At 42.0% G+C, this 16,288-nt stretch overlaps 1 protein-coding gene across 2 annotated transcripts in view; it reads right to left on the bottom strand.

Annotated features, from left to right (window-relative positions):
- Window positions 1-1,702: 1,702 nt before the first annotated feature.
- The window catches only part of HUS1 (HUS1 checkpoint clamp component), a 31,394-nt gene continuing 16,808 nt past the window's right edge, over window positions 1,703-16,288 (bottom strand). Inside the window, exons 7-8 of one of the 2 annotated variants that reach the window (XM_079931337.1) lie at window positions 4,758-4,877; window positions 1,703-3,588 (exon numbers count right to left, since the gene is read on the bottom strand). In XM_079931337.1, coding sequence (XP_079787463.1) covers window positions 3,506-3,588; window positions 4,758-4,877 — 203 coding nt within the window. In that variant the 3' untranslated portion in view covers window positions 1,703-3,505. The remainder of the gene's footprint in view (window positions 3,589-4,757; window positions 4,878-16,288) is intronic. The other variant, XM_079931338.1, reaches the window with a different exon arrangement.

Below are 16,288 nucleotides of genomic sequence, written 5' to 3' on the forward strand. Positions count from 1 at the left end.
GTTGTCTCCCCAGGTCGCCACGTCTGCTACCTCCCCCATGGGAGGAAGGGCCACCCTCACTCAGCAGCTCTGAGCAGCTCTGCGGGAGCAACGGCTGAGGCAGACACTGAGCTGCCAGACTTGCTGACAGTCAGAAGGAGACCCGGCTTTGCCACTCCAAGGAAGGCCCCCTTTGGCCACGTCCATGCAGAGAAAACCTAAGCCATCCATAAAACAGTCCAAATCAGGTCTCCCTAAATGAACACTATGCAGAGCTGAGGGAAATTATATCTGGTTTTATGACATTTTAAAAATTGCATGTAGGGCTTCCCTGGTGGCGCAGTGGTTGAGAGTCCGCTTGCCGATGCAGGGGACACGGGTTCGTGCCCCAGTCTGGGAGGATCCCACATGCCGCGGATAGGCTGGGCCCGTGAGCCATGGCCGCTGAGCCTGCGCGTCCGGAGCCTGTGCTCCGCAACGGGAGAGGCCACAGCAGTGAGAGGCCCACGTACCGCAAAAAGAAAAAAATTGCATGTAAACTTACTTTATCATAGCAGATTTAAAACTAAGACATTCTTCACTCTATGACATAAATCACAGCAAGATCCTTTTTGACCCACCTCCTAGAGAAATGGAAATAAAAACAAAAATAAACAAATGGGACCTAATGAAACTTAAAAGCTTTTGCCCAGCAAAGGCAACCATAAACAAGACAAAAAGACAACCCTCAAAATGGAAGAAAATATGTGCAAATGAACAACGGACAAAGGATTAATCTCCAAAATATACAAGCGGCTCATGCAGCTCAATATCAAAAAAACAAACAACCCAATCCAAAAATGGGCAGCTGACCTAAATGGACATTTCTCCAAAGAAGATATACAGATTGCCAACAAACACATGAAAGGATGCTCAACATCACTAATCATTAGAGAAATGCAAATCAAAGCTACAATGAGGTGTCACCTCACACCAGTCAGAATGGCCATCATCAAAAAATCTAGAAACAATAAATGCTGAAGAGGGTGTGGAGAAAAGGGAACCCTCTTGCACTGTTGGTGGGAATGTAAATTGGTGCCGCCACTATAGAGAACAGTATGGAGGTTCCTTAAAAAACTAAAAATAGAATTACCATACGACCCAGCAATCCCACTATTGGGCATATACCCTGAGAAAACTATAATTCAAAAAGTGTCATGTACCAAAATGTTCATTGCAGCTCTATTTACAATGGCCAGGACATGGAAGCAACCTAAGTGTCCATCAACAGATGAATGGATAAAGAAGATGTGGCACATATATACAATGGAATATTACTCAGCCATAAAAAGAAACGAAATTGAGTTATTTGTAGTGAGGTGGATGGGCCTAGAGTCTGTCATACAGAGTGAAGTAATTCAGAAAGAAAAACAAATATCATATGCTAACACATATATGTGGAATCTAAGAAAAAAAAGAAAGAAAAATGGTCATGAAGAACCTAGGGGCAAGGTGGGAATAAAGACACACACCTACTAGAGCATGGACTTCAGGACACGGGGAGGGGGAAGGGTAAGCTGGGACAAAGTGAGAGAGTGGCATGGACATATATACACTACCAAACGTAAAACAGATAGCTAGTGGGAAGCAGCCGCATAGCACAGGGAGATCAGCTCAGTGCTTTGTGACCACCTAGAGGGGTGGGATAGGGAGGGTGGGAGGGAGACACAAGAATGAAGGGAGATAGGGATATATGTATATGTATAGCTGATTCACTTTGTTATACAGCAGAAACTAACACAACAATGTAAAGCCATTATACTCCAATAAAGATGTTAAAAAAAAAAAAAAAAAAACTAAGACGTTCTTTCCAGATTCCCAAAATGGTTGGTTACTGTTAACTCTGAAACGTATTATTCTCTATTCTGGTCACGTAGCAGAAGCGAGGGAAAGGGAAATCAGAATCCCTGTGTTCGAATCCCACCCCTGCCACCAGCGGTGTGGCGCAGGGCAGGTCACTCGAGCTCCTCAGGGTCCATACTGCTCTGATCGGGACAGGTCCTGCCCACGCGTCCTCCTCAGGACCACCATATCTGACCCCGGACAGTGGGAGGCCAAAGGATGCATGTTAAATTCTTGAGAGACAAAACTTGAAGGCATGTTGTGTAATGCAGATGAGGAGATGTGCTCCGTTATTATTAACTTACGCTAAAGAGTCCTAGATTATCTTCATTATACGTTATAAATCATCATTTAAACAATCAGAAATAGCGAGTTTTCCAGATTGGTGAGTCGCTACCACATTTTAACAGAAATCTACGTTTTATAAAACTACTTTCAAGTGTTGCTTCCTTGTACGTAATGAGTTTTAAATTTTATCACCGCAACTGGAATTAGTTTGCTATAAGCCACAGAAAGGAGAGAGGCTTCAAAATTCAAATAATATCCTGATTCTGATTTTAAAGTGTTAGCTTAACAGAATATTACATCCCATTGGAACTAACATTAGTGAGCACTGGAAGTCATCCAAATACACTGGTTTTTACCAAACAATAGGAAAAACACATAAAATAATTTTTCAATTTTGCTGATGTTCCATTTCTTCCTCTTATCCTAAGCAACTGCCTCATTTCTCAGTTCTGCAGTGTGATGCTGAGATGGTGTTTATGATGTCCACCCACACAGGACAAGCGCAACTCAATCATGACAGGAATTATGATGCAGGATGCCTTTGGGAGGAGAAGAATGCAGGCCTGCCAGGACCTGCACCAGCTGTGACGTCCAAACACAAATGTGGGTCCTCACTGACTACTGACCCTGACCGAAGTCTCGTTTGCTTCTCCCCTTTCCAGAATGGCAGACTCAATGCACTGTGGAAGAAAGAACTGTGAGATGACAACTGAGACCACACCGGCCTCAGGGAGACACTGGGAGCTGGGGCAGCGGGACCACCTCACGGCACCACAGGGGCCAACTCCAGTGTCCATGGGCGTCATGACAAGGCCGCACCAAGTGCAGCCCGACCCCAAGATGCTCTGCGGGGTCCGCTCTGAGGGACAGAGGTGGCAGGAGGGCCGTCCTCACCTTCTTGAGCTCCAAGCACACGGAAACTTAAGTGCCCCAGGTCTGTTCCCACAGTGACATGCTGAGCTGGAGACAGTGCCTTGGGGAAAAGTGCCAGGCTCAGCAAACATTATCTTTGCCAGTTTTGATTACTACACCAATTTGAAACACAGGAGGATTTTTACAACTTTAATAAGAAAGTTTAAAGTATGAATAAATAAATTTTAACTTTTGTTTCCAACGTCTTAAAGGCAAAACAAAGCAGACATAATAAAGAAATAATATGAAGAAATGTTTATCCAACTGTGTTTCATTAATTCATTAATTCAATTTCTAGTTAAAATATTATAGAAGGGGAAAAAAAGTAAAAATACATAGGATTTCACTGCTGTTGGGACAGAGACAAATGACTTAGAACACATCGCCCTACGGCCTCTTCAGGTCCAGACCAAAGTCCCTGAGCTCCCCGATCCCATAGGTGGGGTTACGACAACGCTGGGATGAAATACTGCAGGGAGACGTCTTCATGGAGCAGGTCAAAATGAACAATCTTGTTCTTCACAATATCTAGGCAGAGAGGAAATCCATTACCATCGAGACCCATTCCGCACACACACTTTCAACCCTGAACACTGTAGCAGTTTCTCCCCCAAGCCTCTCCTGGAGCACCCAGGCCCTCCCAAGGTGACTGGTCTCAACTGGCCCAGCCAATGCCAAACCAGGGGCCTGGCCCAGGCTGGCTCACCTGCTGCCGAGGAACAGGCCAAGGTCTCCAAGGAAAAACCCACAGGGCAGACTTCCCAGAAGCCACATGTACCCAAGTCACCATCCTTCCAGGAAAAAAGCAGCTTCCCATCAGCAGGTGCCCTGAGTGTGCTGAGAAGAGCCAAGCATGCAGGGCCTTGTTAGAGAGCAGAAGGCAGCCTGCAAGGGCAGGCACCATGCAGCCTAAGGTGAGCACCGAGGCATGGGGCCCAAGACCAAAAAGAGAAGCCAGACAAGAGGAAGAGGAGTGGCCGCAGCATGAAAGCAGCCCAGCTGCCAGGGCCATATCACCGAGGGCAGGAGCTGCAGGGGGAGCCATGGGGAAGGCCACACCTGAGGAAAGCTGGCTGAAGCTAGAACGAGCCAGGCAGCAGGAGAAAGGCAAACAAAGAGCACATGCCCAGGCTGCTGAGAGACCAGTCCCAAGAGAATGGGAGGTTGGGAAGGGACACAGGGGACCAGCAGAAGGACACTTCAGAAGACATGCTGCACACACAGAGGTGGTGGTGGAGACTGAGGGCGGCGGGGAGAGCTCCCCAGAGGTGGGCAGCAGAGCCAACCACTGTTAAAAGTCAGGAGTCAAGAGGAAGCACAGATGGCAAGACACTGGACTACTGCAACAAGTCAGGCTCAGACACAGGAAGGAAAGAAATGCTTTGAGATGGAAACTTAAATCCAAGCCCAGCGGTATCAGAGACTCCACATACGTAAGGTTAGAGGAACACAGCAAGACTGGGCTGGACGTCCCTGCCCACATGCAGCTTCTCTCCAGGTGCAGACTCACACATGATGCCAGGCAAAGCAGCCCACACCCATTGGCCGGGAAAACCCAAATACCCGACTACCCCAGAAAACTGGAGTCCACCAGTGACCGAGCTGTTCCCTGCATTTACGAAACTGCACACAACGCTTAAGACTACAGCTGATGAAAGTACTTGAAGTGTGAAAAACGAATCAAAATGCAAACTTACTGCATGTGGCCTTTGTAGGATTTACTTGTTGTCCAGCAAGGAACTGTAGGAGCTTCCTAATGTCTATGTGCACTTCAGCCATTTGCTCTGAGTTTCTATCTTGAGAAGCATTTTCAGAAGCTAAAATGACAGAATATTTTAAGATACAATTATCTTCAAGTGGAACAGGGAACCCAGAGATCGTACGATGACTGTTTATCAATAAATCATTTAAATAAATGATTTACATGACCACTCACTTTAGCAGCCTAGAGAAATACTGCATGATATAAATGCAATCACTCACTAAACAAACATTTATTAAGTACTGACTCTTTTAAGGAAGAGGAATTCCCTGGCGGTCCAGTGGTTAGGACTCCATGCTTTCACTGCTGAGGGCCAGGGTTCAATCCCTGGTCAGGGAACTAAGATCCCACAAGAGTCACAGCCCCACAAAAATACTACGCTAATGTAAAGGGAATCTTTGATTATAGGGACCTGAAATATGACCCAATCTCCTTCTTAAGGTCAAAGAAAACAGTTTCTCTTAGAAACATATACAGGACTTCCCAGGTGGTCCAGTGGTTAGGACTCTGCACTTTCACTGCTGAGGGCCCATGTTCAATCCCCGGTCGGGGAACTAAGATCTCGTATACCTCATGGCATGGCCAAATAAACCCCCCCCCCCAAAAAAGACCATATACACCTAAAGCAAGGCCTCTCATTATAAAGTGGAATGAATGGGAAGAAAACATCCTTTCATCTCTGGGAAGGTATCAAAGACCCTCTTTGTTACTTACTAAAATAAACAAAATGAGGAACACCAAAATAAGTCATTTCATACAACTGTTGTCAAAGCTTTATTCACATGGATTTCACTTTGCTCCAGAAGCATGCCCATCACTATGAAGTAAAATTCCCTCACAATGGTAAGCTACAACGTGTCTCTAATAAGCAAACTTGTAGTAACGAATTTTAATTCTAAAAGTGGCAGGAGCCTTACTAGATCTACTTTGGAACACACGAGTGACTAAAACGGCCTTCACAGAGCGAGCACCGTCCCCAGGGCCTCTGCCTCGCTCCCTGCTGGAGCTTCCCTCCCACAGCCTGCCCACCACCGTGAGCTCCACAGCACAGGACTCTGATTCCTGAGCCAATCCGCTCAACCACCCCTCATCCACTGCTTGCTGAACTGATTCCTAGTCCCTTACCACCTTGTATGGGACAAGAAAGTTGATGATGCACGAAAAGCTAATATTTGCTAATATAGTTCTGTAAGTACCAAAGAGAGTAAAGTAGGAAAAGCGGGTGGGGTTGGAGACAAGATAGTAGAGTAGGACTTGAGCTCACCTCCTTACCTCCTCTCATGAAAACACCAAAATCACAACTAACTGCTGAAAAACCATCAACAGAAAAAGAATGGAACCTACCAAAATGATATTCTACATCCAAGGACAAAGAAAAAGCCGCAAGGAGATGGTAGGAGGGGCACATTCACAATACAATCAAATCCTACACCAGCTGGGTGGGTGACACACAAACTGGAAAATAACTATTATCGCAGAGGTTCTCCCAGAGGAGGGAGAATTCTGAGCCCCACATCAGGCTCCCCAGCCTGGGGGCCCAGCATCGGGAGGAGCCCCCAGAGCACCTGGCTTTGAAGGCCAGCGGGGCTTGAGTGCAAGAGCTCCACAGGACTGGGGAAACAGAGACTCCATCCTTGAAGGGTGCACACATAGTCTCATGCACACCGGGACCCAGGGAAAACTGCAGTGACTTCATATCAGCCTGGGCCAGACCTACCCGCTGGTCTTGGAGGGTCTCCCGAGGAAGTGGGGGGTGGCTGTGGCTCACTTTTGTGGAGAAAAGGACACTGGTGGCAGAGGTAACACTGAGTACTCATCGGCGTGAGCTCTCCTGGAGGCAGCCTTCTTGACACCAAGACCCGGCCCCACCCAACAGCCTTAGGCTCCAGTGCTGGGACACCTCAGCACAAACAAGCAACAGGATGGGGGAATGGCCCCGCCCATCAGCAGACAGGCTGCCTAGTCATCTTAAGTCAACAGCCGCCTCCAAACACACCCCTCCACAAGTCCCTGCGCACCAGATGGACAAGACCCAGCTCCACCTGATAGTGGGCAAGCACCAATCCCTCCCACCAGGAAACCTGCACAAGCCTCTAGACCAGCTTCACCCACCAGGGGGCAGAAATCAGAAGCAAGAGGAACTACAATCCGCAGCCTGTGGGATCGCAAACACAAAAAGTTAGACAAAATGGGACAAGCAGAGGAATATGTTCCAGATGAAGGAACAAGATAAAACCCCAGAAGAACAACTACGTTAAGTGGAGATAGACAATCTACCTGAAAAAGAAATCAGAGTAGTGACAGTAAAGATGTTTCAAGATCTCTGAAAAAGAATGGCGGCACACACCGAGAAGAGACAAGAAATGTTTAACAAACAGCTAAAAAATATAAACAACAGAGTAGAACAATTCAATAACTGAAATGAAAAATACACTAGAAGGAACCAATAGCAGAATAAATGAGGCAGAAGAACAGATAAGTGAACTGGGAGACAGAATGGTGGGAAATCACTGCTGCACAAGAGAATAAAGAAAAAAGAATGAAAAGAAATGAGGACAATTTAAGAGACCTCTGGGACAACGTTAAAAACACCAACATTCCCATTATAAGTGTCCCAGAAGGAGAAGAGAGAGAGAAAGGGTCTGAGAAAGTATTTGAAGAGATAATAGCTGAAAACTTCCCTAACCTGGGAAAGGAAATAGTCACCCAAGTCCAGGAAGTGCAGAGTCTCATACAAGACAAACCCAAGGAGGAACTTGCTGAGACACACTGTAATCAAATTGACAGAAATAAAAGACAAAGAAAAAAATATTAAAAGCAATAAGGGAAAAGCAACAAATAACGTACAAGGGAATCCCCATAAGGTTATCAGTTTATTTCTCACCAGAAACTCTGCAGCCCAGAAGGGAGTGGCACAATATATTTCAAGTGATGAAAAGGAAAACCTATAACCAAGAATACCCAGCAAGGCTCTTGTTCAGATTCAGTGGAGAAATCAAAAGCTTTACAGACAAGCAAAAGCTAAAAGAATTCAGCATCACCAAACCAGCTTTGCAACAAATGCCAAATGAAGTTCTCTAGGCGAAAAAGAAAAGGTCACAACTAGAAACGAGAAAATGAGGAATGGTAAAGCTCGCTGGTAAAGGCAAGCATACAGTAAAAGTAGGAAATCATCCACACACAAATATGACATGAAAACCAGCAATCGTGAGAAGACAAGAGTACAGTTTTGTATATATGTAGCCTGCCATATCAAAACATCATGGGAACTGCAAACCAAAAATCTACAATACATATACACACAAAAAAGAAAAAGGAATCCAAACACAACACTAAGGGCAGCCATCAAATCACATAAGAACAAAAGAGGAAGGGAAGGAAAAAAACCTACAAAAACAAACACAAAACAATTAACAAAATGGCAATAGGAACATACATACCAGTAATTACCTTGAATGTAAATGGATTAAATGCTCCAATTAAAAGACTTAGACTGGCTGAATGGATATGAAAACAAGCAAATAGAGAAAGAACAAACAAAACCCAAAGTTAGTAGAAGGAAAGAAATCATAAAGATCACAGCACAAATAAATGAACTACAGATGAAGGAAGTAGAAAAGATCAATGAAACTAAAAGCTGGTTCTTTGAAAAGATAAACAAAAGTGATAAACCTTTAGCCAAACTCATCAAGAAAAAAAGGGAGAGGATCCAAATCAATAATATTAGAAATGGAAAAGGAGAAGTTACAACAGACACCAAAGAAATACAAAGGATCATAAGAGACTACTACAAGCAACTATACACCAATAAAATGGACCACCTAGAAGAAATGGAAAAATTCTTAGAAAGGTACCATGTCCCAAGACTGAACCAGGAAGAAACAGAAAATATGAACAGACTAATCAGGAGTACTGAATTTGAAACTGTGACTAAAAATCTTCCAATGAACAAAAGTCCAGGACCACAGGTGTGTTCTATCAAACACAGAGAGGAGGAGAGTTAACACCTATTCTTCTGAAACTCTTCCAAAAATTTGCAAAGGAAGGAACACTCCCAAGCTCATTCTATGAGGCCACCATTACCCTGATAGCAAAACCAAAGATACCAAAAAAAGAAAATTACAGGCCAATATCACTGATGAACATAGACACAAAAATCCTCAGCAAAATACTAGCAAAAAGAATCCAAAAACACATTAAAAGGATCATACACTATGACCAAGTGGGATTTATCCCAGGGATGCAAAGAATTTTCAATATCCACAAAACAATCAGTGTGATATACCACATTAAGAAAAAATAAAGAAACCATATGACCATCCCAACATGCATCAACAGATGCAGAAAAAGCTTTTGACAAAATTCAACACCATTTATGATAAAAACTCTCCAGAAAGTGGGCACAGAGGAAACCTACCTTAACATAATAAAGGCCATATATGACAAACCCACAGCTAACATCATAGTCAACGGTGAAAAGCTGACAGCATTTCCTCTAAGATCAGGAACAAGATACGGATGTCCACTTCTGCCACGTTTTTTCAACATACTTTCGGAAGACCTAGCCAGAACAATCAGAGAAGAAAAAGAAATAAAAGGAATCCAAATTGGAAAAAAAGTAAAACTGTCACTGTTTGCATATGACATGATTCTATACATAGAAAATCCTAAAGATGCTACCAGAAAACTACTAGAGCTCATCAATGAATTCAGTAAAGTTGCAGGACACAAGATTTTTAATACACAGAAATCTGTTGCATTTCTACACATTAACAACGAAAGATCAGAAAGAAAAATTAAGGAAACAATCCCATTTATCATTGCATCAAAAAGAATAAAATACCTAGGAATAAACCTACCTAAGGAGGCAAAGACCTGCACTCCAAAAACTATAAGACGTTGATGAAAGAAATCAGAGATGACACAAACAGAAAAATATACCATGCTCCTGGACTGGAAGAATCAAAATGACTATACCACCTAAGGCAATCTACAGACTCAATGCAATCCCCATCAAATTACCAATGACATTTTTCACAGAACTAGAACAAAACATTTTAAAATTTGGATGGGAACAAATAAGACCCCAAATAGCCAAAGCAATCTTGAGAAAGAAAAATGGACCTGGCGGAATCAGGCTCTCTGACTTCAGACTATAGTACAAAGCTACAGTCATCAAAACAGTAAGGTACTGCCACAAAAACAGAAATACAGATCAATGGAAGAGGATGGAAAATCCAGAAATAAACCCACATACCTGTGGTTAATTAATCTTTTATAAAGAATCCCAAAATATACAATGGAGAAAAGACAGTCTCTTCGATAAGTGCTGCTGGGAAAACTGGACAACCACGTGTAAAAGAATGAAATTAGGACACTCCCTAAAACAGGAGTGAATAGGTGAAGGGGATGGATAAACCAGGAGTTTGGGATTAATGTATATAAACCAGTATATATAAAATAAATGACAAGGACCTACTGTATAGCAAGGAAACTACACTCAGTACTCTGTAATAACCCATATGGGAAAAGAATCAGAAAAAGAATATATATATGTGTGTGTGTGTGTGTGTGTGTGTGTGTGTGTGTGTGTATACACACACACACACACACACACATATAACTGAATCACTCTGCCATACACCTGAAACTAACACAACATTGTAAGGCAACTATATTCCAACAATTAAAAAAAAAAATGAGAGGGCTCACGCCAAGGAGTACTTCCCAGAACTTCTCCTCTCAATGTCCTTGTCCCCACGGTGAGCCACAGCCACCCCCTGCCTCTGCAGGAGACCCTCCAACATTAGCAGGTGATTTGCTATTATAAATAATGTAACAGGGAGAGGACTGGGGTTGGCAGCGTGAACACAGCCTGCACAGGGTTAGTGCACCACGGCTAGCCCGGAGGGAGTCTGGGGAAAAGTCTGGATCTGCTAAAGAGACAAGAGACTTTTGCTTCCCTCTTTGTTTCCTGGTGTGTGAGGAGAGAGGATTAAGAGCGCTGCTTAAAGGAGCTCCAGAGAGGGGAGTGAACTGCAGCTAACAGCGCGGACCCCCGAGACGGGCATGAGACACTAAGGCTGCTGCTGCCGCCACCAAGAAGCCTGTGTGCGAGCACAGGACACTATCCACACCTCCCTTCCGGGTAGCCTGTGCACCCCACCACTGCCAGGGTCCCAGGATCCAGGGACAACTTCCGGGGGATAATGCATGGCGCGCCTAAGGCTGGTGCAACGTCAAGCCGGCCTCTGCCGCTACAGGCTCGCCCTGCATCGTGTCCCTCCCATTCCCCGGCCTCAGTGAGCCACAGACCCCGAATCAGCTGCTCCTTTAACCCCGTCCTGTCTGAGTGAAGAACAGACGCCCTCTGGCAACCTACACGCAGAGGCGGGGCCAAATACAAAGCTGAGCCCCGGGAGCTGTGCAAACAAAGAAGAGAAAGGGAAATCTCTCCCAGCAGCCTCAGGAGCAGCTGATTAAATCTCCACAATCAACTTGATGTACCCTGCATCTGTGGAATACCTGAATAGACAACAAACCATCCCAAATTGAGGAGGTGGACTTTGAGAGCAAGATTTATTATTATTTCCCCTTTTCCTCTTTTTGTGAGTGTGTATGTGTATGCTTCTGTGTGAGATTTTCTCTGTATACCTTTGCTTTCACCATCTGTCTTAGGGTTCTATCCATCGGGGTTGTTTTTGCTTTGTTTTTATTTACTTTTTAAAAAAATTTTTTTCTTAATAATTATTTTTTATTTTAATAACTTTATTTTATTTTATCCTACTTTATTTTATTGTCCCCTTCCTTCCTTCCTTCCTTCTTTCCTTCTTTCTTTCTACTTTTTCTCCCTTTTATTCTGAGCCATGTGGATGAAAGGCTCTTGGTGCTGCAGCCAGGAGTCAGTGCTGTTCCTCTGATGTGGGAGGGCCAACTTCAGGACACTGGTCCACAAAAGACCTCCCAGCTCCACGTAATATCAAATGGCAAAAATCTCCCAGAGATCTCCATCTCAACAACAACACCCAGCTTCACTCAACAACCAGCAAGCTACAGCGCTGGACACCCTATGCCAAACAACTAGCAAGACAGGAACACAACCCCACCCATTAGCAGAGAGGCTGCCTAAAATCATAATAAGTCCACAGACACCCCAAAACACACCACCAGACGTGGACCTGCCCACCAGAAAGACAAGATCCAGCCTCATCCAACAGAACACAGGTACTAGTCCCCTCCACCAGGAAGCCTACACAACCCACTGAACCAACTTTAGCCACTGGGGACAGACACCAAAAACAACGGAAACTACGAACCTGCAGCCTGCAAAAAGGAGACCCCAAACACAGTAAGATAAGCAAAATGAGGGACAGAAAAACACATAGCAGATGAAGGAGCAAGATAAAAACCCACCAGACCTAACAAAGGAAGAGGAAATAGGCAGTCTACCTGAAAAAGAATTCAGAATAATGATAGTAAAGATGATCCAAAATATTGGAAATAGAATGGAGAAAATGCAAGAAACATTTAACAAGGACATATAAGAACTAAAGATGAAACAAGCAACAATGAACAAGACAATAAAAGAAATAAAAAATACTCTGGAAGGGATCAATAGCAGAATAACTGAGGCAGAAGAACAGATAAGTGATCTGGAAGATAAAATAGTGGAAATAACTACTGCAGAGCAGAATAAAGAAAAAAGAATGAAAAGAACTGAGGACAGTCTCAGAGACCTCTGGGACAACATTAAACGTACCAACATTTGAATTATAGGGGTTCCAGAAGAAGAAGAGAAAAAGAAAGGGACTGAGAAAATATTTGAAGAGATTTTAGTTGAAAACTTCCCTAATATGGGAAAGGAAATAGTTAATCAAGTCTAGGAAGCATAGAGAGTCCCATATAGGATAAATCTAAAAAGAAACACACCAAGACACATATTAATCAAACTGTCAAAAAGTAAATACAAAGAAAACATATTAAAAGCAGCAAGGGAAAAACAAATAACACACAAGGGAATACCCATAAGGTTAACAGCTGATCTTTCAGCAGAAACTCTGCAAGCCAGAAGGGACTGGCAGGACATATTTAAAGTGATGAAGGAGAAAAACCTACAACCAATATTACTCTACCCAGCAAGGATTTCATTCAGATTTGATGGAGAAATTAAAATCTTTACAGACAAGCAAAAGCTGAGAGTTCAGCACCACCAAACGAGATTTACAACAAATGCTAAAGGATCTTCTCTAGGCAAGAAACACAAGAGAAGGAAAAAGACCTACAATAACAAACCCAAAATAATTAAGAAAATGGGAATAGGAACGTACATATCGATAATTACCTTACATGTAAATGGATTAAATGCTCCCACCAAAAGACACAGACTGGCTGAATGTATACAAAAACAAGACCCATATATATGCTGTGTACAAGAGACACACGACAGACCTAGAGACACCTACAGACTGAAAGTGAGGGGATGGAAAAAGATATTCCATGCAAATGGAAACCAAAACAAAGCTGGAGTAGCAATTCTCATATCAGACAAAACAGACTTTAAAATAAAGACTATTAGAAGAGACACAGAAGGACACTACATAATGATCAAGGGATCGATCCAAGAAGAAGATATAACAACTGTAAATATTTATGCACCCAACATAGGAGCACCTCAATACATAAGAAAAATACTAACAGCCAAAAAAGGGGAAATCGACAGTAACACAATCATAGTAGGGGATTTTAACACCCCACTTTCACCAATGGACAGATCATCCAAAATGAAAATAAATAAGGAAACACAAGCTTTAAATAATACATTAAACAAGATGGACTTAATTGATATTTATAGGACATTCCATCCAAAAACAACAGAACACACATTTTTCTTAAGTGCTCATGGAACAGTCTCCAGGATAGATCATATCTTGGGTCACAAATCAAGCCTTTGTAAATTTAAGAAAATTGAAATTGTATCAAGTATCTTTTCCGACCACAACGCTATGAGAATAGATATCCATTACAAGAAAAGATCTGTAAAAAATACAAACACACGGAGGCTAAACAATACACTACTTAATAACGAAGTGATCACTGAAGAAATAAAAAAATACCTAGAAACAAATGACAATGGAGACAGGATGAGCCAAAACCTATGGGATGCAGCAAAAGCAATTCTAAGAGGGAAGTGTATAGCAATACAATCCTACATTAAGAAACAGGAAACATCTTGAATAAACAACCTAACCTTGCAACTAAAGCAATTAGAGAAAGAAGAACAAAAAACACCCCCCGAAGTTAGCAGAAAGAAAGAAATCATAAAGATCAGATCAGAAATAAATGAAAAAGAAATGAAGGAAACAATAGCAAAGATCAATAGAACTAAAAGCTGGTTCCTTGAGAAGATAAACAAAATTGATAAAACATTAGCCAGACTCATCAAGAAAAAAAGGGAGAAGACAAATCAATAGAATTAGAAATGAAAAAGGAGAAGTAACAACTGACACTGCAGAAATACAAAGGATCGTGAGAGATTACTACAAGCAACTCTATGCCAATAAAATGGACAACCTGGAAGAAATGGACAAATTCTTAGAAATGCACAACGCTGCCAAGACTGAATCAGGAAGAAATAGAAAATACGAACAGACCAATCACAAGCACTGAAATTGCAACTATAATTAAAAATCTTCCAACAAACAAAAGCCCAGGACCACATGGCTTTACAGGCAAATTCTATCAAACATTTAGAGAAGAGCTAACACCTATCCTTCTCAAACTCTTCCAAAATATAGCAGAGGGAGGAACACTCCCAAACTCATTCTACCAGGCCACCATCACCCTGATACCAAAACCAGACAAGGATGTCACAAAGAAAGAAAATTACAGGCCAATATCACTGATGAACATAGATGCAAAAATCCTCAACAAAATACTAGCAAACAGAATCCAATAGCACATTAAGAGGATCATACACCATGATCAAGTGAGGTTTATTCCAGGAATGCAAGGATTTTTCAATATATGCAAATCAATCAATGTTATACACCATATTAACAAATTGAAGGAGAAAAACCATATGGTCATCTCAATAGATGCATAGAAAGCTTTCGACAAAATTCAACACCCATTTATGATAAAAACCCTCCAGAAAGTAGGCATAAAGGGAACTTTGCTCAACATAATAAAGGCCATACATGACAAAACCACAGCCAACATCGTCCTCAATGGTGAAAAACTGAAAGCATTTCCACTAACATCAGGAACAAGACAAGGTTGCCCACTCTCACCACTCTTATTCAACATAGTTTTGGAAGTTATAGCCACAGCAATCAGAGAATAAAAGGAATTAAAAGGAATCCAAATCAGAAAAGAAGAAGTAAAGCTGTCACTGTTTGCAGATGACATGATACTATACACAGAGAATCCTAAAGATGCTACCAGAAAACTACTACAGCTAATCATTGAATTTGGTAAAGTAGCAGGATACAAAATTAATGCACAGAAATCTCTGGCATTCCTATACACTAATGATGAAAAATCTGAACGTGAAATCAAGAAAACACTCCCATTTACCACTGCAACAAAAACAATAAAATATCTAGGAATAAACTGACCTAAGGAGACAAAAGACCTGTATGCAGAAAATTATAAGACATTGATGAAAGAAATTCAAGATGATACAAATAGATGGAGAGATATACCATGTTCTTGGATTAGAAGAATGAACATTGTGAAAGTGACTCTACTACCCAAAGCAATGTACAGATTCAATGCAATCTCTATCAAACTACCACTGGCATTTTTCACAAAACTAGAACAAAAAATTTCACAATTTGTATGGAAACACAACAAAACCCATATAGCCAAAGCAATCTTGAGAATGAAAAACAGAGCTGGAGGAATCAGGGTCCTTGACTTCAGACTATACTACAAAGCTACAGTAATCAAGACAGTATGGTACTGGCACAAAAACAGAAATATTGATCAACGGAACAGGATAGAAAGCCCAGAGATAAACCCACGCACATATTGTCACCTTATCGTTGATAAAGGAGGCCGAAATGTACAGTGGAGAAAGGACAGCCTCTTCAATAAGTGGTGCTGGGAAAACTGGACAGGTACATGTAAAAGTATGAGATTAGAACACTCCCTAACACCTTACACAAAAGTAAACTCAAAATGGATTAAAGACCTAAATTTAAGGCCAGAAACTATCAAATTCTTAGAGGAAAACATAGGCAGAACAGTCTATGACATAAATCACAGCAAGATCCTTTTTGACCCATCTCCTAGAGAAATGGAAGTAAAACAAAAATAAAAACATGGGACCTAATGAAACTTAAAAGCTTTTGTGCAGCAAAGGAAACCATAAACAAGACCAAACGACAACCCTCAGAATGGGAGAAAATATTTGCAAATGAAGCAACGGACAAAGGATTAATCTCCAAAATTTACAAGCAGCTC

Source organism: Stenella coeruleoalba (genome assembly GCF_951394435.1).
Source record: "Stenella coeruleoalba genome assembly, chromosome: 9".
Taxonomy (NCBI): domain Eukaryota; kingdom Metazoa; phylum Chordata; class Mammalia; order Artiodactyla; family Delphinidae; genus Stenella; species Stenella coeruleoalba.